The sequence below is a fragment of the Macaca mulatta genome, chromosome 7, assembly GCF_049350105.2.
Source record: "Macaca mulatta isolate MMU2019108-1 chromosome 7, T2T-MMU8v2.0, whole genome shotgun sequence".
Lineage (NCBI taxonomy): Eukaryota > Metazoa > Chordata > Mammalia > Primates > Cercopithecidae > Macaca > Macaca mulatta.
This window is the reverse complement of record NC_133412.1, coordinates 154,112,305-154,138,410: the sequence shown is the minus strand read 5'-3', so window position 1 is coordinate 154,138,410 and position 26,106 is coordinate 154,112,305. Positions and strand designations below refer to the sequence as shown.

General features: G+C 35.8%; 1 protein-coding gene across 9 annotated transcripts in view; it reads left to right on the top strand.

Moving 5' to 3' along the window:
• Nucleotides 1-26,106, top strand: part of CEP128 (centrosomal protein 128) — a 457,806-nt gene that overhangs the window by 32,282 nt on the left and 399,418 nt on the right. For all 9 annotated transcript variants that reach the window (XM_077938779.1, XM_015144269.3, XM_077938780.1 and 6 more), the window contains 4 exons: nt 4,174-4,300; nt 5,331-5,452; nt 9,971-10,062; nt 14,455-14,527. In XM_077938779.1, the coding sequence (XP_077794905.1) occupies nt 4,174-4,300; nt 5,331-5,452; nt 9,971-10,062; nt 14,455-14,527 (414 nt within the window). The remainder of the gene's footprint in view (nt 1-4,173; nt 4,301-5,330; nt 5,453-9,970; nt 10,063-14,454; nt 14,528-26,106) is intronic.

Below are 26,106 nucleotides of genomic sequence, written 5' to 3'. Positions count from 1 at the left end.
TTTAAATAATGCATTTATATCAAGTGAGGTATTGATATACATTATATTATGTTCTGTGATGTCCATTTTACAGTATTTCAGACAGGGGAAAGTGGGGGAAAGTAGGATCATCATTTGGTATCCGGTGAGGTAGTCCTACTAGACTCGAAAGAATTTACAACACTGTAGTTAGTACCACAGTCTTGGGTGAGATTGATTAATTTTAGGAAAATAATATCATCCATCATAGAAAATTAATGTTAGATTGAGTTTTATTAATATTATTTTGTTTTTATTTAATTTTGTTTGGTTCGGCTTTACACCTAGTAAGGTGTTATAATCCGAAAGAGTTTAAAACAATTTTTATGACTTCATACTTTATCTCTTTATTTCTTGGTTTTTGTGTTTTAGGAGTTACCAAATCGGCTCCATACATCATTAAATTTTGTGCAGTGTCCGTTGTGTTGTGTTGTGGCTACTTCAAGTGTAGATTTTAATTCTATTACATTTTTAGTTTTATGTTTTAGATGCAAGAATTGTTTTTGCCATAATGCTTGGAAGAGTAATTTAAAATAGCCTTTATTTCATTCATCTCCCTTTACATTACATAATTTTATTTTTTGGACCTTATAAATCATCCTGTTCATCTTCAATGGCTTTGGATATATCTTTTTAGAGTTTTAAAATGGGGTTGACAAATCGTTTTTGTAATTTTTGTATTTTTGAAATAGTTTTTGAACATCTTTTATTCTTCTTAGATTTTGGGGAAATGTTTCATTTCTCTTGTTCTTTAATGTTCTTCTGAATGTCTCATGGTAGCTTTTTTTATTTTGGTGGCAGGGAGTGTGTGTGTGTGTGTGTGTGTGTGTGTGTGTGAAAATTCATTTTATTTCTCAGCTTTTAGTTACAGCTTAGGATTTGTTAGCAAATAAGCCTACATAAAAAGGATGCTGGCAAGATCTGCTTTTGGCATTGGTAGATAAGATTATTTTCGATCAACTCTTCTACTGAGAACAACTAGAAACATGAAAAAAAAGTAAAAAAATAATATTATGAATCCATCAAAAAACTACTAAGGCAGTAAGGAATTTTGTAGTCAGGATCTGGCAAAAAACGTAAGTCCAGAAGGGTAAGTCTTATATTTGGGACTTTTTTCCTCCTTCAAGGTGATAGCTGATTCCTAAAGAGGCGGATTAAAAGCAGAGAGGCTAGGATCAGAGTTATCAATCAACTTAAGAGGCTTGGAAGAGCAAAACTGGAGTTCAGGAGCCCTTTAGCTTTAATGGAGACCCCAAAGGGTGACAGTATAGGCAAAGTGGTGAATTGGAAATGAGAAGTGATAAACTGAAAATAGAACAGCCTTCATAGTAACAGAAGCCTGTCCTTGAACCACTCAATTCCTAAGTGGATTAAGGTGATTTGACATTGCTAGTGACCCTAACCTGACTTTCTATTAGAAACAGAACCAGATTTTTCTGAATAAAGATGTCATCCTCTTGAAATTTAAATTATCTCTACAGCTTTTCATGTAAAATGTCTATCACATGATAAAGAATACACAGACATAAGAGAATATAAAAGGTATCTGAAAACCAAGGGAAGAAGCAGACAATAGAAAAATATATGGGACTATAAGGTAATCATGAATAACATGTTTAAAAAATTAAAAGAATTAAGAGATTTGGAAAATAATTGAAAACTAAAAGGAACCAAATGAAAATTTCAGAAACTGAAAAATAACATAAGTAAATAACCAACTGACCTTTAATGAATGAAGTGAACAATAGCTTGTGTATAGTTGAAAAAGAATTCATGAATTGAAAGACAAACCAGCATAAGATATCCAAAAAGACTGGAAGAATGAAAGATTGAAAAAATATAGAAAAGAGAAAAGAAGACATACAGCATTTGGTAAAAAGGTATAACTTAAACGCAGTTGCATTTCCAGAAGGAGAGGGGAGAGAGAATGAGGCAAAAACAATGTTTGAAAAGATGATGCCTGAGAATTTACAACATATGAAATTTATTAAGCTATGGATTTTCTGATCTCTGTGGATCAAAAATGGAATAAATACAAATAAAACTGTACATAGTGATACGTAATAAAACCACTGACAAAGGTAAAGAGAAAATCTGAAAAATAGCCAGAGCTAAAAAGGCAGATTACCTTCAAAAAGAAGCAGTAGTAAGAAATGATAGCTGACTCTGCTTTCAAAAGGATACTGAAATCGAGTTTAGCTTGAAAGATGGAAATAATAAACACAGCAAAAGTTAAGAGAGCTGATTTTATATTTTTGTTCTGACACTAATTTGTATGATCTAAAGTCACTTTATATTTCTAGTCTGTTTCTCATGTTACAGTTGGAATTTGAGCTTTTAAGCTTTAACATTGTTTAGTTTTATTCTGATAATTTTGTCATAGATTACTGATATACTACTTTGTGGTCACTGCATAAGATCTCTGGTCCACTTATGTGTTATTTTACGTATGTGTAAATTACTCTGAAGGTAAACCTTGATTTTCCTGGGCATCATAGTATGTTTTGTGGATTGATGCTGAGTTGTTTTTTTATTTTTATTTTTTTATTTTTTGAGACAGAGTCTCACTCTGTCACCCATGCTGCAGTGCAGTGGCGCAATCTCAGCTCACTGCAACCTCCGCCTCCCAGGTTCAAGCAGTTCTCTTGCCTCATCCTCCCGAGTGGTTGGGATTACAGGCGCCCGCCACCATGCCCGGCTAATATTTTGTATTTGAGGAGACACGAGGTTTCACCATGTTTGCCAGACTGGTCTTGAACTCCTGACCTAGTGATCTAGCCATCTCGGCCTCCTAAAGTGCTAGGATTACAGGCGTGAGCCAACGCGCCCAGCCAATGCTGAGTCTTATAGCTGGCTGGTGAATACTCAAGGCAGGATGGTATCGTACATATCCCAGTTTAGGGAAGGAGGAAACAGAGGGATGTGGAAATCCTCTTTTTTTTTTTTTTCTTACAGAAATGAGAGGGACAAAAGAAGTAGATTCCTGAAATTCTAACTCTACTTCTTTTAATACAAATTGTTTCAATTTTAGTTCTCCAGAACAGCCAAATCCAAACAGCCAGACTGAAAAAGGATTTGCTTTGTTTGTGACTCATATTCTGTTTCATCTGTGCTTCTCCTTCAGTTGAGGCTCCTTTCTTTCCGCTCGTTTCCCCAAGTAAAGCAACTTGTTCTCCCCATAAATGGTGTTCTACCTTTTAACACTGGCTATACTTAGGAAACCCTGTCTTCTCAGTGAATCGTTTGGTTTATATAGAATGTCAAATTCTGTTTAAATAGTTATAGTTGACTTGTTCCATGGATCCATGCATTATGTTTAAAATTACTTTCTGTTCATCCTTGAATAAGATATCTAGACCCGAAGTTTCCCAGCAATTCAGGATGTATGGATTTTCTTCCGCTTTACTCTTTTTTTCCCTTGGGTCTTAGTCGAATCCTATTCTCAGGTCTGTAATTGTTTACAGCTCTGAACATTATTCTCAGTATTTAGCATGTTTTTATTTAATGTAGCTCTTTAAGTCTTAAAGATATGTTTTTGTACGTCCCCTGTTGGCCGACTCCTTAATAAACTGAATAAAGCATTTGGACAGGTGTAGTTTTTAGTGTGTACTGGCGGTCTGATATCTGACCCAATCATTTTCTGGGATTTGAAGCCTTTGAATGACTGAAAGAGGTATTCTGATAATAGAGTTGGACAGTGTACATTGTTTCAGTAGCAGCTGTCACTGTGACAGCTGTTTAGTTTCCTATTCGTTGTAGACCTGGAGTTTCTGAAGGAATGTTTAGAAGGGAGGAAAGTTTTCTGTCTTCTTTCAGTTGTGTTGACCTTGTTATGTTTCTTCACATGAGTGGTGCACCAATTAGACATTTCAATTTGGTTTCGTAAGCCCTTGCACAGTAGACATCTTTTCCACATCTGGCAATACAAAATGGAATAGGTAGTGACAGATGCCTTTTAAAACCAGATTTTAGTATTGGTTCTTAAAATATTTGTATTTACTATTTTTATATTTTAAACATAGTTTAACATTTTCTGGTATATTTTTTGGGGAGAACCCAGATATTTCAGAAATAGCTTTGAAAATCTTTGGTCTATTTGTATTTGGAAGGTGTTTAGGAAGAATAATGCTTCATTCATTATATTCTTTAACTTAGTTAAAAGAAAGCTTGGAACAATCAATCGACCAACTCCGGAGTCAACGTTTATTGAGAAACTCAGGAGGGAGAAGTATTTCTGTTACAAGTTTGAGTGCAAGTGACCTTGATGGTGGCACTGGGCCAGGTAAACACTTCAAATGTTCTGGAAAACATTTTTTTGTTTTAAAAATATTTTTGAAGTAGATATTGAATACATTTAATTTTTGGAGAAATATGACCCATGCATAACTTCACGCAGATTGGATGATAGAACATTTAGTTGTCCAGGATTTTATAGTACATAATTTGAAATATATTAAAGGATTTTTGTTGTTATATTGTTTTTTTCCTCAGACTCTGTAGACCACATTAGAGCTTTACCTGACAAAAACCTGGATTTAATTGTCTGCTGCCAAAGAATCAAAACAAATACATAAATAAGATTCACTATGTGATACACTTTTTAGGTTAAGTATCTTGTCCTAGCATAATACATTTCACATGTCTTATGAAATATCCTGTGATATTTGTTAAGACCAGATGAATTTTAGTCTTGGCATGCAGGTGGATATGAATGGCTAGCTTAAAGGTTATGACCGTTTGTCCTAATTAATCTTACTTACACTTTTGTATAGCACTGAGATTCATGTTTGAATCGAAAAGCCTGCAGTAAGGGGAGACGATTTAGGTAATTGAACAGTGGTACCTTACATTGTTAATATTACTGTTGATTGTGATCAAAATGATTAAAAATTGGGTACTTTTTCTGTAGTTAGTTTTTATTTTTATATGCTGTTCAGATTGTAGATTATGTAGTTTTAAAAATTGTGTTTTTTAGTATTAAGTTATATTAAAGGGTCATACAAGTTTTTTATTTAGCAATTTATTATTTTTATATGAGCAAATATGTTGCTTCTTTGGAAAGTATAGCAAATTGAAACTTTGGAGTGTTCTATTTCCAGGTTATTTCTGTTTTTCATTTTATCTGCTTTAAGAGCACAATTAATGCTAATTTGGTGGAACTTTATAGCCATAGCAAGATAGTTGGGAAATAGTCTGGGTTAGGGACATATGTATATGTATATCCATGTCTGCCTTGTTTGTACTGAGTAAAAGTTTAGATTGTCTTTTCTATGCAGTGTTTTAATACCTTCCCTTTTCTTTCACTTGTGAAGAGAGCCATCGTTTTCCACCTACCTCACCTCTCAAGGACTATGGGGATCCACTGGGTATTAAACGAAATACCAGATCAAGAACTGGTGTCCGCTTTGTTCAAGAGACTGATGATATGACTCAGGTACTTTGTACAATTCTGTAATTTGTGTGCAGGATTTCCTTATGTTTCTATTGTATATAGATGACTAACACTTGAACTTAAGTTTATATTTTAACCAATTTGATCATTAGTAACTTTATACTGATCCCTTTGATTTTGAACCAAGTAAATGACTTTATTTTACTTTTTATTATTTTTTTCTTATTGAAAAATCATAGTTGTGTACATTTATGGGGTATAATAAGATGTTTTAATATATGTATACAATGTGGCATGATTAAATCAAGTTAACATCTATCACTTTGCTTATCTATCATTTTTTATGGTGAGACGTTTGAAATTTATTCTGTCAGTTATTTTGAAATATATAGTACGTTATTATTGACACTGGTCACCCTGATGTGCAATAAATCTCAAAACCTATCCCTCCTGTCTGTCTGAAACTTTGGACTGTTTGATCAACTCCCCTTTCTCTCCCTCTTCACCCCCTCTCCCCACCACCTTCTGGTAACCATTATTCTCCTCTATATTTCTATGAGTTCAACTTTATTAGAGTTCATACACAAGTGGGATCATATAGTATTTGTCTTTCTGTGCCTGGCCTTTTTTACTTAACATAATATCTTCAGATTCATCCGTGTTTTTGCAAATGACAGGATTTCTCCCTTTTTAAAGGCTGAATAGTATTGCGTTGTGTATATATACTACTTTTTCTGTATCCATTCATTCACTGATGGCTGCTTAGGTTGTCTGCAGATGTTGGCTATTGTGAATAATGCCGCAATGAACATGAGAGTGCAGATATCCCTTTGACACATTGATTTTAGTAGCTTTGGGGGATATATCCAGAAATGGGATTAATGGGTCATATGGTAGTCTTAGTTTTAGTTTTTGAAGACCCTCCATACAGTTTTCCATAATGGCTGTACTAATCTACATTCCCACCAACAGGGTGTACAAGAGGTTGCTTTCCTCCACATCCTGTCCAACACTTATCTTCCATCTTTTTGATAAAAGCCATTTTAACAGGTGTGAGGTGATATCTCATTGTGGTTTCAATTGGAATTTTCCTAAAGTTTACTGATGCTGAATATTTTTAAAAATGTACCTATTGACCATTGTTATGTCTTCTTTTGAGAAATGTCTGTTCAGGTCCTTTGCCCATTAAAATTTTTTTTTTTTTGGCTATTGAGTTGTTTGAGTTCTTTGTATATTTTGGATATTAATGCCTTGTCAGACATATGGTTTGCAGATATTTCTCCCATCCTGTGGATTGTCTTGTCACTTTATTAATTGTTTCCTTTGCTATGCAGAAACTTTATAGTTTGATGTGATCCCGTTTGCCTATTTTTGCTTTTGCTGCCTGTGCTTTTGGGGTCATCATATTCAAGAAATCATTGTCTAAATTAAAGTCATGGAGCTTTTCTCCTACGTTTTCTTCTAGTGGTTTTATAGTTTCAGGTCTTGTATTTAAGTGTTTCATCCATTTTGAGTTGATTTTTTGGTGTGTTACAAGATAAGGGCCTAATTTCATTATTCTGCATGTATGTGCAGTTTTGCCGACACAATTTATTGAAGAGACTGTGCTTTCCCATTGTGTGTTTTTAGCACCTTCATAAAAAATCAGCTAACCACAAATGTGTGGGTTTGTTTCTGGGATTTCGCCTCTGTTCATAGGTGGATGCATCTGTTTTTTTGCCAGTACCGTGCTGTTTTGATTACCAGCGCTTTATAATGTTTTGAAATTAGGGAGTATACTGCCTCCAGCTTTGTTCTTTTTTGCTTAGGATTGTTTTGGCTACATGGGGTCTTTTGTCATTCTATGTGAATATAAGATTGTTAATATAGGATTTTTCAAGTAAACTAGTTTATTTTCAATGTACAAATCATCTTCCCTTTGTTTTGAGTTTTGTTATGGAGGGTTATATCTTGCAGAACATTTAAAGATGAGCTTTAATTGGACACGTTTTGTTTCCTTTCTTGTTCAGCACATTTTTCCGTAATCCCTGCTGAGTCAGCTACTTTCTCTTTCACTAAGTTTGGTTTAGTATGACCAAGTTAATCTTTGTGTGGTTGATCTACTGATTTTCCTACCGTTAGTGTTTTTCTGATTGTTGAATCATTGATAGAGCCATTTGCTATTAAGTAAGAAATTTCCATACTTTATGTATTCACTAAAGATTTCTGAAGTACTAGTTCTGTGGAAATCTTTTTCTGCTTCTTTAAAGTTCTCTGCAGAGCTGTAATTTTTCCTTTTGTTGTCTTAGGTAGCTAAATTAAATTGAAAAGGGCTGGGGGAGTTCTGCACTTTGACCTTTCTGTTTTGGTAGTTTTAGGATTAGGTACTCAAAGTGTATCTTAAGATATTCCTCTGTAGCTTTCACTTGTTACTGCATAAAGAGACAAAAAATCAAATGTATTAGAAGACACCCTGTGGAAACTTTTCCTTGGCAATGTTATTTTTTTGATAGTTGCACCTTGCAAGCATGGACTATATGATGAAGCCCAGAACAGAGAACAATATCTTAACATTATTCATTTACTGTTTCCTTCTGTTTATTTAATGTCTCTGTTATTGGGATAATGCTTACACTTGGAAACAGTGATGAGCAGAAACCTTGTCTTTTAATACATTTATAATCTAGAGGAGGAGCTAGATATTAAATAAATACATAAATACAACCTTATTTATGAACTGAGATGCATGCTATAGTGAAAAGATGCATAGGGCTACAGAATTGTATGGTAGAGGACATGCCCCGGCAAGGAGGGCTTCCTGAAGAAAGGCTGACTGAGCTGAGATCTGAAAGGTGAGTAAGAGTTATTCCAGGTAGAACAAATAGCTTGGCAGGAGAGAAGATAGCCCCTATGAGCAATTTAAAGAAGGCCCACGAGGCTAAACAAGTATGAAGTGATGAGATTCTGTAGAGCTGTGTAACAGGGCTGACAAAATTATTTTGAAAAGATCACTCTGGCTGTAGTGTGGAAAATGGAGTCAATGTGGGTGAACCAATTAGAAGGATTTTACTGTGCTCTGGATGTGAATTGATGGTCACTTGGGTTAGGATAGATGGAGTTGGAGAGAAGGAGGTAGAATTAAAGGCGTTTTAGTGTATAAAATGGAAAGGTCTTGAAAATTAGATAGCCATGTGGGGAATGTAGCAGTGAGTGAAAAGGAAGTGTCAAGGATGCATCCCCAGATGCTGGTTTGCTAAATTGGAAAATCATGATTGCAAAACTTAAGTTTTTCATTTGCTATACTACTTCACTCCTTTCTTTTTATGGTTCTTCCTCATTAAGTTCATTCTCAAAATTACCCTTAGCTCCACTTGACTGTGTACTTTCTTAATGCCCCCGTAAAGAATTTGTGGTTTGTTTACATATCTGGCTCTCATATCAGATTGTGAACCACTTCTCAGTAGCTGGCACTGATAAATTGCTTAATGTGCATTTGTTGAAATGAATCAATTTGTTGTTTCTTCAAGTCTGTTTAACGTAGTTTTATTATAAATCATTCAATTTATATTCAGCATATATAGTTACAGTTAAAGTTACAATAATGAGAATGAATACCATATAATCCCCACCCAGGCCACTAAGTAAAGCATTATCATACCCCCAAGCCTCTTTTATACTCCATCTTTTCCCAAGGGGTATCCACTATCCTGACTTCATACATGTCATGACACTGTTTCTGCTTTAAAAAACAATTTTTTTTTACTTTTTAAATTTTTACTACCTACATCTTATTTAGTGTTGCTTGCCTTTAAACTTTATGTAAATGGGATACTACTATAATCTTTTGTAACTTCTTATTTTACTTGATGTTATGTTTTTGACATTCAACTTTACTAACGCGTAGGTATCTTTGATTGTTTCATTTTCATTGCTATATTATACTCCAGTGGAGGAATATACTACAATTTATTTATCTTGGTGTACATTTGGTTTCTCATGTTCTCATTATGAATAATGCTGCACCATACTTTCTTGTACATGTTTCCAAGTGTACATGAGCAAGAGTTTCTCTACAGCAGGAGTTGGCAAAGTAAGGCATTGTAGGCTGATAGAATAAAATTTTATTGTAATTCAGCCACGCTTATTTGTTTATAGTTACTTTTGCGCTACAGTGGCAATATTAACTGTGACAGAGACCATACAGCTTGTAATCCTGGCATAGTCGCTGTTGGGCCCTTTACAGAAAAAGTTGGCAGACCGGTTTTCTCCTTCTTTCTCTCTCTCTCTTTTTTCTTCTTCTTTTACCCTGATTAAGGAAGAAACAGACCCCTTCTAGAGGGGTAGAATTCTGAAGGAGTAGAATTGTACTCTAGAAAATGTGATGGTAAATGTTATATAAAGCTTTTAAAAATTTGTTTTTCTTGGAAATTTTTTCTTTCAAAATAGGTGTTTTCTTTCATAATAATATTACAGAATCTGGTTATTATTGCAAAGAACAAGATCTTATTCTTACCTTCGGCGAATCTTCATGGAAGAATTCAACAGAATTCTAAATGGATAACTGTGTTTTGCCTTTGCTAGCTTCATGCTTTTCATCAGTCTCTTCGAGACCTCAGCAGTGAACAAATTCGCCTTGGAGATGATTTCAACAGGGAGCTTTCCAGAAGGAGCCGGTAAAAGCAGCCTATGGTTTTTATGAGAGGGATAAATTATGAGGAGAATAAATTAGCTTCTGTAATTGACATATTTATCTAGATTTTTAAAAGGTGTTGTTTTTATACAGTATCTGAAAATTTATTAACAGAACAGTTTACAGCCCTTTGAATTTAGAATATATCATGACTCAATGTTAGGCAAATTAATTTCCTATTTGTAAAAACACTTTAACTTAATACAATGGAATGCTGACATTATGGAGGGATACATTGTGAGACTTTTGCAAAGAGGTACATTTGCAAATACCATTGGAGAGAGAGACACAAAGACTGACTCGCTAGCTGACTGACTTTTGGCATTGCACACACAAAAAAGAAGTGTCACATGAAGTTTGTCAATGAACATAAACCATTGCAGAATGCAATACTTTAGCTTTTAGTTGAATTCTTTGAGGGTCAGTGGTTAACATCTGCCCCATCTTCGCAATTTTGTCAATCTGGATAGTCCCCAAGAGCTGTTATTTAATTTAAACTTCTTTACTCTCTGTCCATTTTTGTCATCACCAGTGGCAGGTGGCTTTCTTTTGGAGGCCATGTTTTGCTGAAAAACAAAGATTTTTATGCCTTCCTAAGAATTGCAATCCATATACAGCAATGATTAGGGAACAATAAAGCTGAATTGAAATTTGTTTACGATATTTGCTTGCTGACTCCAGCTATCTAAATCATACCACGCACTAGTTCTGTGTCGCTGCAACAAACATAGTCAAAACTATAAATGTTAAATCTATGAATATCAAGTATAGGCTGTAATGAGAATGAAAGATTCTACCATTATTACTAGTGCTATTAGCTAATATTATTGAGCCCTTATTTCATGATTTAACTTTAATTCTAGTAACTACCCTTTGAGGTAATCATTAATTTTTCCTCTAGTTTATGGATGAGGAAATGGGCAGAGAGAGATGAAATAACTCAGCTCTCTGGAAATCCAACAGGAGGGCTGTAGCGGAGTCAGAATTAAAATCCAGGCAGTAAGGCCCCAAAGTTTCTGTTCTTTATCACTTACAGTGTATGATGGTTCAAAATCATTTTCACATGTGACTGATACAAATAAAGCATTTAAATTCCTGGATCGTGAGATATATTATTGAGCTATATTGCTAACCTTTTAAACTGGTAATATTTATTTAATATTTAGGTTTTTGTTTTTTTTTTTACAAGTTGATAAAATTAACAAAATGACATTAACACTTTAATGTATTGTAGGAATGGTTTTATTACATAACCATTACCCATTTCAAGGAAGGGTATAAATTAAGCACTGGGAACATGAGTTAAAGGGAATAGTTGCCTTGTAAGAAGACACAGGGGAAGTTGCAGGGATGATTTAGTTGTATAGTTTCAATGGTCATTTAAATAACCAATATTGGACTGGGCTGTTAGTATCTGGTAATAGTTTTTATGATCTATAGGCTGGTACCATCTGGTAATAGCCTTGTGACCTAGAGGCATGTGTGTGGCAGAAAACTTTGTTTAACCCAAAATAGGAGTTAGGTTTCTTGGGAAATGAGGTGGCTTACCTTTGTGAATGTGTAAAATTTCTGGATGCTGCTCTGCTTTACTTGTACCACAAATTCTTACTTCATGTTTATAAAAATAATGGACAGGGAGTTAAAAAGTTTAACTTTCTATTTGATGTTGAAAGGTTGGTATTCTCATTTAATTACTGATTTTTCATTTTTGACATTTATTACAAAACATACATTGAATAATAAAAGTACACTGGGAAGCAAGCTTTTGGAAAGGATTAAGTAAAGTTTAATTCAGAAATCACCTACTTTGGATGCCATATGAAGAACTGATTTGGGCCAGGTGCAGTGACTCAGGCCGATAATCCCAACACTTTGGGAGGCCGAGGCAGGTGGATTGTTTGAGCTCAGGAGTTTGAGACCAGCCTGGGCAACATGGTGAAACCCCGTCTCTACTAAAAATACAGAAAAATTAGCCTGGCATGGTGGCACATGCCCATGGTCCCAGCTACTTGGGAGGCTGAGGTGGGAGGATTGCTTGAGCCCAGGAGGTTGAAGCTGCGGTGAGCTGAGATGAGTCACTGCACTCCTGCCTGGGTATCAGAGTGAAACCTGTCACAAAGGAAAAAAAAATTGATTTGAGGAGGGCAAGGTAGAAGTCTGTTGCACTAGTATATGAGAGTTGATGATCACCTGACCCAGGATTATGGCAGGAGAGAGATGGACAGGGATGTGTTTGAAGATACTGTTTTTGGAAATCAAAGAGACAGAATTTGGTAGTGGTGGGTGAGGGAGAATAAACTAAGGATGACTCTAAGATTTTCAATTTGAATAAGTAGATGGTGATTCCACTTCCTGAGATATGGAAGACTGGTTTGGGTAGGTGAGGTGTAGAGAGTTTGGCCTTGAATATGTTATGTTCAAGATGCCTGTGAGACATTCAAATGGAAAGTAAAATATTCAGATAGATATTTACTATGGAGCTCAAAGGAAAAGTCTAAGTTGAGGTAAAATTTAAGAGTGGTCAGCATGGAGAAATGTCATTTGGAACCATGGAAATGGATAATAACAAGAGAGAAACTATAGGGAGGATATCAAGGACAGGACTGAGTTGCAAAGAGTGGTAATATTTAGGAATCTTATGATAGAAGGAGGAGCTGACCTGAGATGGAATAGCTAGTGAGATGGGGGAAATTCCAGACAGCATAGAGCCACAAAAGCCAAGAAAGGGGCTGTAATATTTATGGGTGTTGTGTCAGGTTCTTGCAGTTTACTTATTTTTGTTATTCTTTGGTATTCCACTGTGTGAATATACAGCAATATATTTTAACATTCTATACATACATACAGAAAGACATTTTCAGAGGTTTAAAGTCTTCAAAAATTTAGTTAAATAAAATTGTAACCAAGAAATAGAAAGATAAAGATGTTAAGAAATAGTAAAATTAACCTGGGGATTCAGTGAAAGTAACCCTGGAATGACAGTCATGGAGCAGGCCCAGGAAGTATTCACTCTACACTAGAGCAGGAAAGTAAAAAGAGTGAAATAGATGGTTTGTTGACCATTCAGTAAGAAGTGGGAGGAAAATATCAATGATGTGATAAGTAAGGCCCATATAAAGCCAAAAGATAATGAGAAAGCTTGGAAAAGACAAGAACACAAGAAAGTTATGATTCAAGTGTGAAGCTGACTACAATGTGAGCATGACAGAATGTGAGCACAAAGCATCAATTCCATCAATTTCATAGGATGGAATAATTCACAATATTCATAAGATGTATAAATGTATTACATAAAACTCTACAGGTCCAATAGAATCAAAAATGGTAATAACGTAATCTGAAATTAGAGAATGAGCTAAATATTTCAAAACAGCCAATCGAAAATGTCTTGAGTTGAACATGATGAAGGCAACTAGCAAAATAATTAATAATGGAAATGGTTGTGCATGATTCACAGAGGGAAGTGCAGCCAGAAGTAAGACAGTGCAAGACAGAAAGGCTTTTTCTTTTCTTTGTAAATCTTTCTGTACGATTTGTTCATTTATCATGTATGTTATTTTTTTTTTTTTTTTTGAGACGGAGTCTCGCTCTGTCGCCCAGGCTGGAGTGCAGTGGCCGGATCTCAGCTCACTGCAAGCTCCGCCTGCCGGGTTTATGCCATTCTCCTGCCTCAGGCTCCCGAGTAGCTGGGACTACAGGCGCCCGCCACCTCGCCCGGCTAGTTTTTTGTATTTTTTAGTAGAGACGGGGTTTCACCGTGTTAGCCAGGATGGTCTCGATCTCCTGACCTCGTGATCCGCCCATCTCGGCCTCCCAAAGTGCTGGAATTACAGGCTTGAGCCACCACACCCAGCCTATCATGTATGTTATTAATTTGATGAGAAACAAGGTAATGGGAGGTCGGTTACTGAGGATAGAGTTTGCACAGCACACTTTGAGGTAATTTCTTTATGAATTGCTAGAAAGAGCGTGTAAGATTGAGAGTTTTTGTTCTCTTTTGTCCCTCTCTCTCTTCCTTTTTTCTTAATTTAAAATGGGAGATATTGCAACATGTTTGTTTACTGAGAGTGATGTTCCAGTGTAGCAGCAGTTCTCAAAGTTTGGTCTCCAGACCTGCAGACCTCTATTCCTGCATCACCTACGAATTTTCGAAAGGCACATTTTTGGGCCTCATCTCAGATTTGCTGATTTGAAATCTGGGGGACGGGAACCAGCAGTCTGCGTTTTAACAAGCCTTCCAGGTGTTTCAGATTTTATAACATTTGAGAACCACTAAAGTAGAATATTTTGTAATAACGTAATTATCATGTTATGCATTTCACTAGTTCTGTGTATTTTCTAAATATCCAAGTTTAAATCTTTTTTTGTGGCCTAGGTCGGATGCCGAAACAAAAAGGACTTTGGAAGAATTGACTGAAAAACTTAATGAAGCCCAGAAACAAGAAGTGGTGAGACCTCTTTTTTAATAAAAAGTTTTATTTCACATATAGAGGATGGGTGGGCTGGCCGTAATCACAGTGAAGTTTAGTAGAGTTTAACCTTTTGGGTGGTAAGTCCCATTTTGTGTAAAAGTGTGTTCTTGTAGCTCTTATAAAATGTTCATGAATTTTGGGTATTTATATTTGGTATATTTATATTTAGGGTATATTTATTTGGCATTTACATTTAGGGATTTATATAATAGTATTAGCATATTAGAGATAGAGTCAACATTTGTTTTAACTAGGTTAGAGTTTATGATGACTATTTGAAAGATAATTTAAGTTTTACTGGCTCTGATTGTTTTGTAGTTTTTGTGAAATGATATTTGAGAAGTGCAGAATGCTTTTCTTTTCTTTTTTTGTTTTTGAGACGGAGTCTCGCTCTGTCGTCCAGGCTGGAGTGCAGTGGCCGGATCTCAGTTCACTGCAAGCTCCGCCTGCCGGGTTCACGCCATTCTCCTGCCTCAGCCTCCTGCGCAGAATGCTTTTCATAGTGTTTTTGTAGCACCCCCATTTTCAGTTTGTCTCATGTATGTAGTTACAATTGCTAGAAAGACCTCTTTGCTGTCTGTTTTTGTCTGATATGGTTCCATTTGAAAATACTCCTAATTCCCAAGCTTTATTATCTCAAAGTCATATTGTTGACACTCACTGTTCAGTGATTTATTTTTATCAAATCACTATCCTTGGTGGAATTAAGGTTAAAAAAATACGGTCTATATAGTGTTAATTTCTTTATATTATCAGTTTGTCTTTTTAGGAGGAAATGGTTAATGGTCACTAAACTTGTGAATTTGTCAACTTCAGGAGTGTATTTATTCATTTATTCATTTCTCATAATACCTTTTTTTCAAGATAAAGAAAGTGTGCAGGATTTTTTTCTTAATATATTTTATTCAAATTGAAAGTTTCCTAGTAAATTTTTCTCCAGTTGTTAATTTGTTTACAGTTCCTTACATAGATATGTTGAGTTCATTTTGGAGTTTGAATTTATTGGCTGAATGTGCTAAGAGATAAAAAGATCAATGAAGTTGATCTTTTTGAAAATACGGTATTTGAAAATTTCACTTATAGTGAAATTTGCTTATTTTAAAAATATGAATAAACACTTGGCTACATGAAAATACTTTTCTTTTGTGTTTTTGGTATTAAGTTTTTTGTGAAGAGCCTTAGAAAGGTGAAGATACAATGCCTGTCTTCTGCTGAAGTAGACAACATTTTTGCAATTAATGTGTGGCAATGTGGCATCTAATGTGTAATATCAAGATATATTTATTTTTTTGCATAAAGTTCTAGATTTTTTCAGACGTACTAAGGGTACCTTCAATTTAAACTGTACCAGTCTAAAATATCTAAAACATCACATACTTCCAAAAAAGGACTTTTCTGAGATAAACAGTTTGGTGCTTTTCTTAGTTAATTGCAATAGTTCACACAGTACGAAATCTGTGCTATTGTCTGATTTATGTACTAAACAAGAGCTGAAGTACACATTTAAGAATGTTGCTGTAAGGTCCTCTTTAACTTACCAAATAATATTCTGTCTCATCTCATAAATTCCAGAGTGGAACCTGTTACTTGACAAGGGAAGCTGCTGAAGCTCTCTTTTCTTTTTCACTTGTTTAAAAATTTTAAAATTCGGAAGTATACATACAGAAAAGTACATGTATCAGTGTATAGCTTGATGAATTATCATGAGGTGAACATACCCTCACCACCCAGATCTAGAAATAGAATATTACCAGTATTCAATAAAACTTCTAATTTCTCTTTCCAATCACTAACTCCTTGCTTTCTAAAGATAATCACTATTTTGCCTTTTAACCCTATAATTTCTCCCTGTTTTGAACTCCTTGTATTAATGGAACCATATAGGACAAGTTTTTTTGGTCTTTGACTTCTTTTGCTAATCATTAGGATTGTAATGGGTGTTGTGTCAGGTTCTTGGATTTTGTTCATTTTTATTGTTCTTTGGTATTCCATTGTATTGATATACGGCAATATATTTTAACATTCTATAGCTACAGATAGGTAGTTGGATTATTTGAAATTTGGGGCTTCTATGGATAATACTGCTATGACCATTCTTATTCAATATTTAGTGTACATGTGCATGCATTTCTGATGGTACATAACATGCAGTGCAGATCCTAGATGCCTTCAAATTTAGTAGACACCAAAAAATAGGTTTCCAAAGTGGTTGCACTAATTTACACTCCCACTAACAGTGTATGAGAATGCATGTTGCTCTTCTTCTTTCCAACACTTGCTATTACTTGTCCTTTCAATAGTAGCTATTATGATAGGTGTTCATGGTGTCACATTTTGGTTTTCTTTTCTTTTGCATTTCATGATTACTACTGATGATAAACATATTTTCATATGTTTGTAGACTGTTGGTTATTTTCTTGTTTGAAGTGCCAGTTTGCATCTTTTGTCCACTTTTCAATTGGGTTGATTGTCTCTTTGTTATTGTTTTGTAGGAGGTCTTTATATATTTTTTTCTTTCTTTTTTTTTTTTTGAGATGGAGTTTTGCTCTTGTTATCCAGGCTGCAGTGCAATGGCACGATTTCGGCTCACTGCAGTCTCCGCCTCCTGAGTTCAAGTGAGTCTCCTGCCTCAGTTTCCCGAATAGCTGGGATTACAGGCGTGCACCACCACACCTGGCTAATTTTTTTGTGTTTCTAGTAGAGATGAGGTTTTGCTATGTTGACCAGGCCGGTCTTGAACTCCTGACCTCAGATGATCCACCCACTTCGGTCTCCCAAAGTTTTGGGATTACAGGCATGAGCCACTGCGCCTGGCCTATATATTTTCTATATGAGCACATTGTGAGTTTTTTATATTGCACGTATCATCTCCCATATTGCAGCTTGTTTCTTTTCATTTTTATATTGTACTTAATGGGACTTTCTATTGAATTTTAATCCAGTTTAATTTTCCATCTTCTCTTTTGTGGTTAGTACTTGTTTGACCTAAGAAGTCATTCCCTATATTTAGATCACAAAGATGTTCTCTTGTGTAATCATTTAGAAGCTTATGGTTTTACCTTTCACATTTAGATGTGATATTTACTTGAAATTGGTATTTGTGATATGAATTAGGAGGAATACATTTTATACGAATGTTTAATTAAGTTCTATTCATTAAAAGGACTACTCTTTCCCAACTACTTTACAGTCATATCTTTGTTATAAATCAAATGTTCATATGCACAAGCATCTGTTTCGGGACTCTTTGATCCCCTGGTTTGTCTCTCCAAGTGCCAGTATTCCACTGTCTTGATTACTGTTGCTTTCTATTTAGTTGTGGTAGGGATAGAGTAACTCCTTTCATGTTGTTCTTCAAACTTGTCTTGTGTGTTCTTTGCCTTTTGCATTTCCATATATATTTTGAAATCTGCAAATGAAATTATTAAAAATCTGGGATCTTGATTGGATTACATTGTTTCTATAGGTCAATTTGAAGAGAACTGAAATCTTTATAATATCAAGTTTTCCAATTTATAAACATAGTATATCTTTCCAATAATATTTTATGGTTTTTTTAATCTAGAAGTTAAAAAGATTTTTTTTAAACAATTTTTTTGAGGTATAATTGACATAGAATAAATGGCCCATATTTAAAGTGTACAGTTTGATAAGTTTTGACATAAGTGTTACCTGTGAAACCATCACCGCAGTCAAGATAAGGACACACCCATCACCCCCCAAAATTTCTTACCCACCCTGCCCTGATTGGCCCTTTCCCTACCCCTAAAACTCAAGTTTAAATGTAACTATCCTTTTACTTATTTTTTTTTAGTAAATTTTATTTTGTAAATTTAAGCTATGCAACATGATGTTATGGGATATACGTAGATAGTATAAAGATTATTACATTGAAGTAAATTAACATATCTGTCCTTTCACAGTTACCCATTTTTTTTTGTTTGTTTTTTTGGTTTTGTGGCAGGAACATCTAAAATGTTCTTATTTAGCATGAATCCCATATACAGTACTGTTTTATTATCTATAGTTCTGATGTTGTCCTTTAGATCTCTAGACTTGTTCATCCTACACATCAGCTACTTTGTATCCTCTGACTTGTATCTTCCCATTTCATCCCCTCTAACCCCTCTGTCCCTGGTAACCACTGTTTTGTTCTCTCTTTCTGTATATTTGATTTCTTTTTGTAGATCCCATATTTAATTAGCGAGATCATGCAATATTTTTCTTTTTGTGTCTGGCTTATTTTACTTAGCATCATTGTCCTCCAGACCCAGCCATGTTGTGGTAAATGAAAAGATCTCATTCTTTTGTAAGTCTGAGTAATATTTCATTGTATATATGTACCACAATTTCTTTATTCATTTTTCTATCAACAGACACTTAGCTTTTTCCATATCTTGGCTATTGTGAATAATGATGCAATGAACATAGGAATGTAGAATCTTTACATGGTGATGATTTTATTTCCTTTGAGTATATGCTCAGCAGAGGGATCGTGTGTCATTTGGTAGTTCTATTTTTAATTACTCTTTCTGCATACTCTTGTCAACATTTGTTATTTTTTGACTTTTTAAAATAATAACCACCTTTACAGCTGTGATGTGGTATCTCATAGTGGTTTTGATTTGCATTTCCCTGATGATTAATGATGTTAAATACCTTTTGATATAGCTGTTGGTGATTTTTGTCTTCTATGGAGAAATGTCTATTTAGGTCCTTTGTCCGTTTAAAAAATTGGGTTATTTGTTTTTCTACTATTGAGTTGTATGAGTTCTTTGTAAATTTTGGGTATTAACCTCATCAGATATATTGTTTGCCAATATTTTTTTCAATTTGTAGGCTGCCATTTCATTTTATTGATTTTATCTTTTGCTGTACAGAGCAGCAAAAGATATAATTTTTTTTTTTTTAGTTTGAAGTAGTCCCACTTATTTATTTTTGCTTATGTGGCCTGAGCTTTTGGTTTGATACCCAAAAATCATTGCCAACTTCAGTGCCCAGGAGATTTTCCCCTATGTTCTCTTATAGGAGTTTTATAGTTCCTGGTCTCCCAGTTAGGTCTTTTATCCATTTTGAGCTTATTTTTATGTATGGTATAAGGGTTCACTTTCTTTTGCATGTGAAATTTCAGTTTTCTTAACACCATTTATTGAAGAGACTCATCTTTCCTCAAGGTGTCCTATTGGTGCCCCTGTCAAAAATTAGTTGACCATATCTGTTTGGGTTTGTTTCTAGGTTCTCTGTTCTGTTCTGTTGGTGTATGTGTCTGTTTTTATGCCAGTACCACACTGTTTTGATTACTATAGCTTTGTTATATAATTTTTAAATCAGGAAGTATAATTCCTCCAACCTTGTTTTTCTTTCTTGGAATTGTTTTAGGGTCTTCATGTTTCCATACAAATTTTAGGATTTTTTTTTTTTTTTCCTGTGAGGAATGCCATTAGGATTTTGAAAGGGATTATACTAAACCTATATATTGCTTTGGGTAGAATGGATAATTTAACAATATTAATTCTTCTGATTCATGAGGATGGAATATCTTTTCATTTATTTTTTCATTATTTTGTCTTCAGTTTCTTTCATCACCATCTTACAGTTTTCTGTGTACAGGTTTTTCAGCTTCTTGGTTAAATTTATTCTTCAGTTTTTTAATTTTTAAGACATGACATATGTATAAACATATACATATTTCATGAAATATTTCTCTTCAGGCATGCAATATATAATAATCACATCAGGATAAATGGGGTATCCATCACCTCAAGCATTTATTCTTTGTTACAAACAATTCAGTTATAGTCTTTTAAGTATTTTAAAATGTATGATTAAATTTTCATTGACTATGGTTGTGCAGTCAAATACTTGGTCTTATTCATTCTTTCCATCTTTTTTTTTTTTTTTTTGTACCTATTAACCATTCCATCTCCTCCTCACCCTTCAACTATCCTTCTCAGCCTCTGGTAATCAATCCTCGTACTCTCTGTGAGTTTGATTGTCTTAATTTTTAGCTCCTACATGTGATGTTTTTCTTTCTGTGCCTGGCTTATTTCACTTAACGTAATAGCCTCAAGTTCTATTCATGTTTTTGTAAATGACAGGACCTCATTTTTTTTTTTTTTTATGGCTGAATAGTACTCCATTGTGTATAAGCACCACGTTTTCCTTATTTATTCTTCTGTCAATGGACACTTAGATTGTTTCCAAATCTTGGCTATTGTGGATAGTGCTGCAATAAATGTGGGAGTACAGATATATTTTTAATATGCTGACTTTCTTTGTTTTGGGTATATACCTAGCAGTGGGATTGCTGGATCATGTGGTAGCTCTGTTTTTACTTTTTTGAGGACCCTCCATACTGTTCTCAAAATAGTGCATATACTAATTTATATTCCCATCAACAGTGTGGGAGGGTTCTCTTTTTTTCCACACCCTTTCCAACATTTTTTATTTATTGCCTGTTCACTCTGATGATAGTTTCTTTTACAGTGCAGTAGCTCTTTAGTTTAATTAGATCCTTTTTGTCTATTTTGGCTTTTGTTGCCTTTGCTTTTGGTGTTTTAGTCATGAAGTCTTTGCCCATGCCTGTGTCCTGAAAGGTATTGGCTATGTTTTCTTCTAGGGTTTTTTGGTTTTAGGATTTACGTTTAAGTCTTTAATCCATCTTGAGTTAATTTTTGTATAATGTGTAAGGAAGGGGTTCAGTTTCAGTTTTCTGTATATGGTAGCCAGTTTTCCCAGCACCATTTATTAAATAGGGAATCCTTTCCCCATTGCTTGTTTTTGTTAGATTTGTCGAAGACCAGATGGTTGTAGATGTGTGGTGTTATTCCTGTGGCGTCTGTTCTGTTCCATTGGTCTATGTATCTGTTTTGGTACCGGTACCATGTTTTGGTTGCTGTAACCTTGTAGTATATTTTGAAGTCAGGTAGTGTGATGCCTCCAGCTTTGTTCTTTTGGCTTAGGATTGTTTGGCTATGCAGGCTCTTTTTTGGTTCCATATGAAATTTAAAGTAGTTTTTTTTTAGTTCTGTGAAGAAAGTCAATGGTAGCTTGATCGGCATAGCATTGAAAAATTACTTTGGGCTGTATTGCCATTTTCATGATATTGATTCTTCCTGTCCATGAGGATGGAATGTTTATCCATTTGTTTGTGTCCTCTTTTATTTCCTTGAGCAGTGGGTGTAGTTCTTGAGGAGGTTCTTCATGTCCCTTGTAAGTTGTATTCCTAGGTATTATATTTTCTTTGTAGCACTTGTGAATGGGAGTTCACTCATGTTTCGGCTCCCTGTTTGTCTGTTACTGGTGTATAGGAATGCTTGTGATTTTTGCCCATTGATTTTGTATCCTGAGACTTTGCTGAAGTTGCTTACCAGCTTAAGGAATTCTGGGGCTGAGACGATGGGGTTTTCTAAATATACAATCATGTCCTCTGCAAACAGAGACAATTTGACTTCCTCTCTTCTTATTTGAATTTACTTCTCTTGCCTGATTGCCCTGGCCAGAACTTCCAGTACCATGTTGAATAGGAGTGGAGAGAGAGGCCGTCCTTGTGTTGTGCTGGTTTTCAAAGGGAATGCTTCCAGTTTTTGCTGATTCAGTATGATATTGGGTATGGGTTCATCATAAATAGGTCTTATTATTTTGAGATATATTCCCTCAATACCTAGTTTCTTGAGTGTGTTTACCATGAAGGCTGTTGAATTTTGTTGAAGGCCTTTTCTGCTTCTATTGAGATAATCATGTGGTTTTTGTCATTAGTTCTGTTTATGTGACGGATTATGTTTATTGATTTGCATATGTTGAACCAGCCTTGCATCCCAGGGATGAAGCCAACTTGATCGTGGTGAATAAGTGTTTTGATGTGCTGCTGGATTTGGTTTGCCAGTATTTTATTGAGGATTTTTGCATCAATGTTCATCAGGGATATTGGCCTGAAATTTTCATTTTTTGTTGGGTCTTTGCCAGGTTTTGGTATCAGGATGATGCTGGCCTCATAAAATGAATTAGGAAGGAGTCCCCTTTTTTTCTCTTGTTTGGAATAGTTTCACAAGGAATGGTACCGGCTCTTCTTTGTACCTCTGGTAGAATTCAGCTGTAAATTGGTCTGGTCCTGGGCTTTTTTTTGGTTGGTAGGCTATTAATTACTTGCTCAATTTCAAAACTTGTTATTGGTCTATTCAGGGATTTGACTTCTTCCTGGTTTAGTGTTGGGAGGGTGTTTGTGTCCAGGAATTCATCCATTTCTTCTAGATTTTCTAGTTTATTTGCATAGAGGTGTTTATAGTATTCTCTGATGGTAGTTTGTATTTCTGTGGGATCAGTGGTCGTAGCCCTTTTATAATTTCTTATTGTGTCTGTCTGACTCAGATCTCTTTTCTTATTAGTCTGGCTAGCAGTCTATCTATTTTGCTAATCTTTTCAAAACACCAGCTCCTGGATTCATTGATTTTTTGAAGGACTTGTTGTGTCTCTATCTCCTTCAGTTCTACTCTGATCTTAGTTATTTCTTGTCTTCTGCTAGCTTTTGAATTCATTTGCTCTTGCTTTTCTAATTCTTTTAATTGTGATGTTAGGATGTTGATTTTAGGTCTTTCCCACTTTCTGATATCGGCATTTAGTGCTATAAATTTCCCTCTAAGCACTGCTTTAGCTGTATCCCAGATGTTCTGGTACATTGTGTTTTTGTTCTCATTGGTTTCAAAGAACTTATTTCTGCCTTAATTTTGTTATTTACCCAGTAGTCATTCTGGATCAGATTGTTCAGTTTCCATGTAGTTATGCAGTTTTGAGTGAGTTTTTTAATCCTGAGTTCTAATTTGATTGCACTGTGGTCTGAGAGACTGTTTGTTATGATTTCCATTCTTTTGCATTTGCTGAGGAGTGTTTCACTTCCAATTATGAGGATAATTTCAGAATAAGTGCTATGCAGTGCTGAGAAGAATGTATATTCTGTTGATTTAGGGTGGAGAGTTCTGTAGATGTCTATTAGGTCCACTTGGTCCAGAGCTGAGTTCAAGTCCTGAATATCCTTGTTAATTTTCTGTCTAATTGATCTGTCTGATATTGACAGTGGAATGTTAAAGTCTCCCACTGCCATTATGTGGGAGTCCAAGTCTCTTTGTAGATCTCTAAGTACTTGCTTTATGAATCTGGGTGGTCCTGTATTGGGTGCATATATATTTAGTATAGTTAGCTCTTCTTGTTACATTGATTCCTTTACCTTTATGTAATGCCCTTCTTTGTCTTTTTTGATCTTTTTGGTTTAAAGTCTGTTTTATCAGAGACTAGGATTGCAATCCCTGCTTTTCTTTTTTTTTTTTTGCTTTTCATTTGCTTGGTAAATATTCCTCCATCCCTTTATTTTGAGCCTATGTGTGTCTTCGCATGTGAGATGGGTCTCGATTCTGTCCAATTTGCTAGTCTGTGTCTTTCAATTGGGGCATTTAGCCCACTTACATTTAAGGTTAATATTGTTATGTGTGAATTTGATCCTGTCATTATGATACTAGCTGGATATTTTGCCCACTAGTTAATGCGATTTCTTCCTGGTATTGATGGTCTTTACAATTTGGTGTGTTTTTACAGTGGCTGGTACTGGTTTTTCCTTTCCATATTTAGTGCTTCCTTCAGAAGCTCTCTTGTAAGGCAGGCCTGGTGGTGACAAAATCCCTCAGCATTTGCTTGTTTGTAAAAGATTTTATTTCTCCTTAGCTTATGACGCTTAGTTTGGCTGCGTATGCAATTCTGGATTGAAAATTCTTTTCTTTAAGAATGTTGAATATTGTCCCCCACTCTCTTCTGGCTTGTAGTGTTTCTGCTGAGAGATCTGCTGTTAGTCTGATGGGCTTCCCTTTGTAGGTAACCTGACCTTTCTATCTGGTTGCTTTTAACATTTTTTCCTTCATTTCAACCCTGGAGAATCTGACAATTATGTGTCTTGGGATGGCTCTTCTCGAGGAGTATCTTAGTGGTGTTCTTTGTATTTTCTGAATATGAATGTTGGCCTGTCTTGTTAGGTTCGGGAAGTTCTCCTAGATAATATCCTGAAGAGTGTTTTCCAGCTTGGTTCCATTCTCCCCGTCACTTTCAGGTACCCCAGTGAATCATAGGTTTGGTCTTTTCACATAGTCCCATATTCCTTGGAGGCTTTGTTTGTTCTTTTCATTCTTTTTTCTCTAATCTTGTCTTCATGCTTTATTTTATTTAGTTGATCTTTAATCTCTGATATCCTTTCTTCTACTTGATCGATTTGGCTTTTGATACTTGTCTATGCTTCACGAAGTTCTTGTGCTGTGTTCTTCAGCTCCATCAGGTCATTTATATTCTTCTCTAAACTGGTTATTCTAGTAAGCAGTTCCTATAATCTTTTATCAATGTTCTTAGCTTCCCTGCATTGGGTTAGAACATGCTCCTTTAGCTCAGAGGAGTTTGTTATTACCCACCTTCCGAAGCCTGCTTCTGTCAAAGTCAAACTCATTCTCTGTCCAGTTTTGTACTGTTGTTGGAGAGGAGTTGCGATCATTTGGAGGACAAGAGTCATTCTGGTTTTTGGAATTTTCAGTATTTTTGCACTGGTTTTTCCTCATCTTCATGGATTTATCTACCTTTGATCTTTGATGCTAATGACCTTTGGATGGGGCTTTTCTGTGGGCCTCCTTTTTGTTGATGTTGATGCTACTGCTTTCTGTTTGTTAGTTTTCCTTCTCACAGTCAGGCCCCTCTGCTGCAGGCCTGTTGGAGTTTGCTGGAGGTCCACTTTAGACCCTATTTGCCTGGGTATCACCAGCGGAGGCTGCAGAACAGCAAATATTTTGCTGTCTGCTCCTTCCTCTGGAAGCTTCGTTCCAGAAGGACACCTGCCTGATGCCAGCCGGAGCTCTCCTGTATGAGGTGTCTGTTCACCCCTGCTGAGCGGTGTCTCCCAGTCAGGAGGCACGGGGGTCAGGCATCCACTTGAGGAGGCAGTCTTTCCCTTAGCAGAGCTCAAGTGCTGTTCTAGGAGGTACGCTGCTCTCTTCAGAGCCAGCAGGCAGGAACATTTAAGTCTGCTGAAGCTGTGTCCACAGCTGCCCCTGTCCCCAGGTGCTGTATCCCAGGGAGATGGGAGTTTTGTCTATAAGCCCCTGACTGGGGCTGCTGCCTTTCTTTCAGAGATGTCCTGCCCAGTGAGAGGAATCTAGAGAGTCAGTCTGGCCCCAGGTGCTTTGCCCTGCTGTGGTGAGTGTTACACACAGTCAGAGTTAACACTATGAGGGGAAAACTGCCTACTCTAGCCTCAGTAATGGCGGATGCCCTTCCCACCACCAAGTTTGACTTCAGACTGCTATGCTGGCCCAAGAATTTCAAGCCAGTGGTTCTTAGCTTGCTGGACTTTGTGAGCGTGGGACCCGCTGAGTGAGACCACTTGGCTCCCTGGCTTCAGCCCCCTTTTAGGGGAGTGAACGGTTCTGTCTCACTGGGGTTGCAGGCACCACGGGGCTACAAAAGAAAAACTCCAGCAGCTAGATCGTGTCTGCCCAAACAGCCGCCCAGTTTTGTGCTTGAAACCCAAGGCC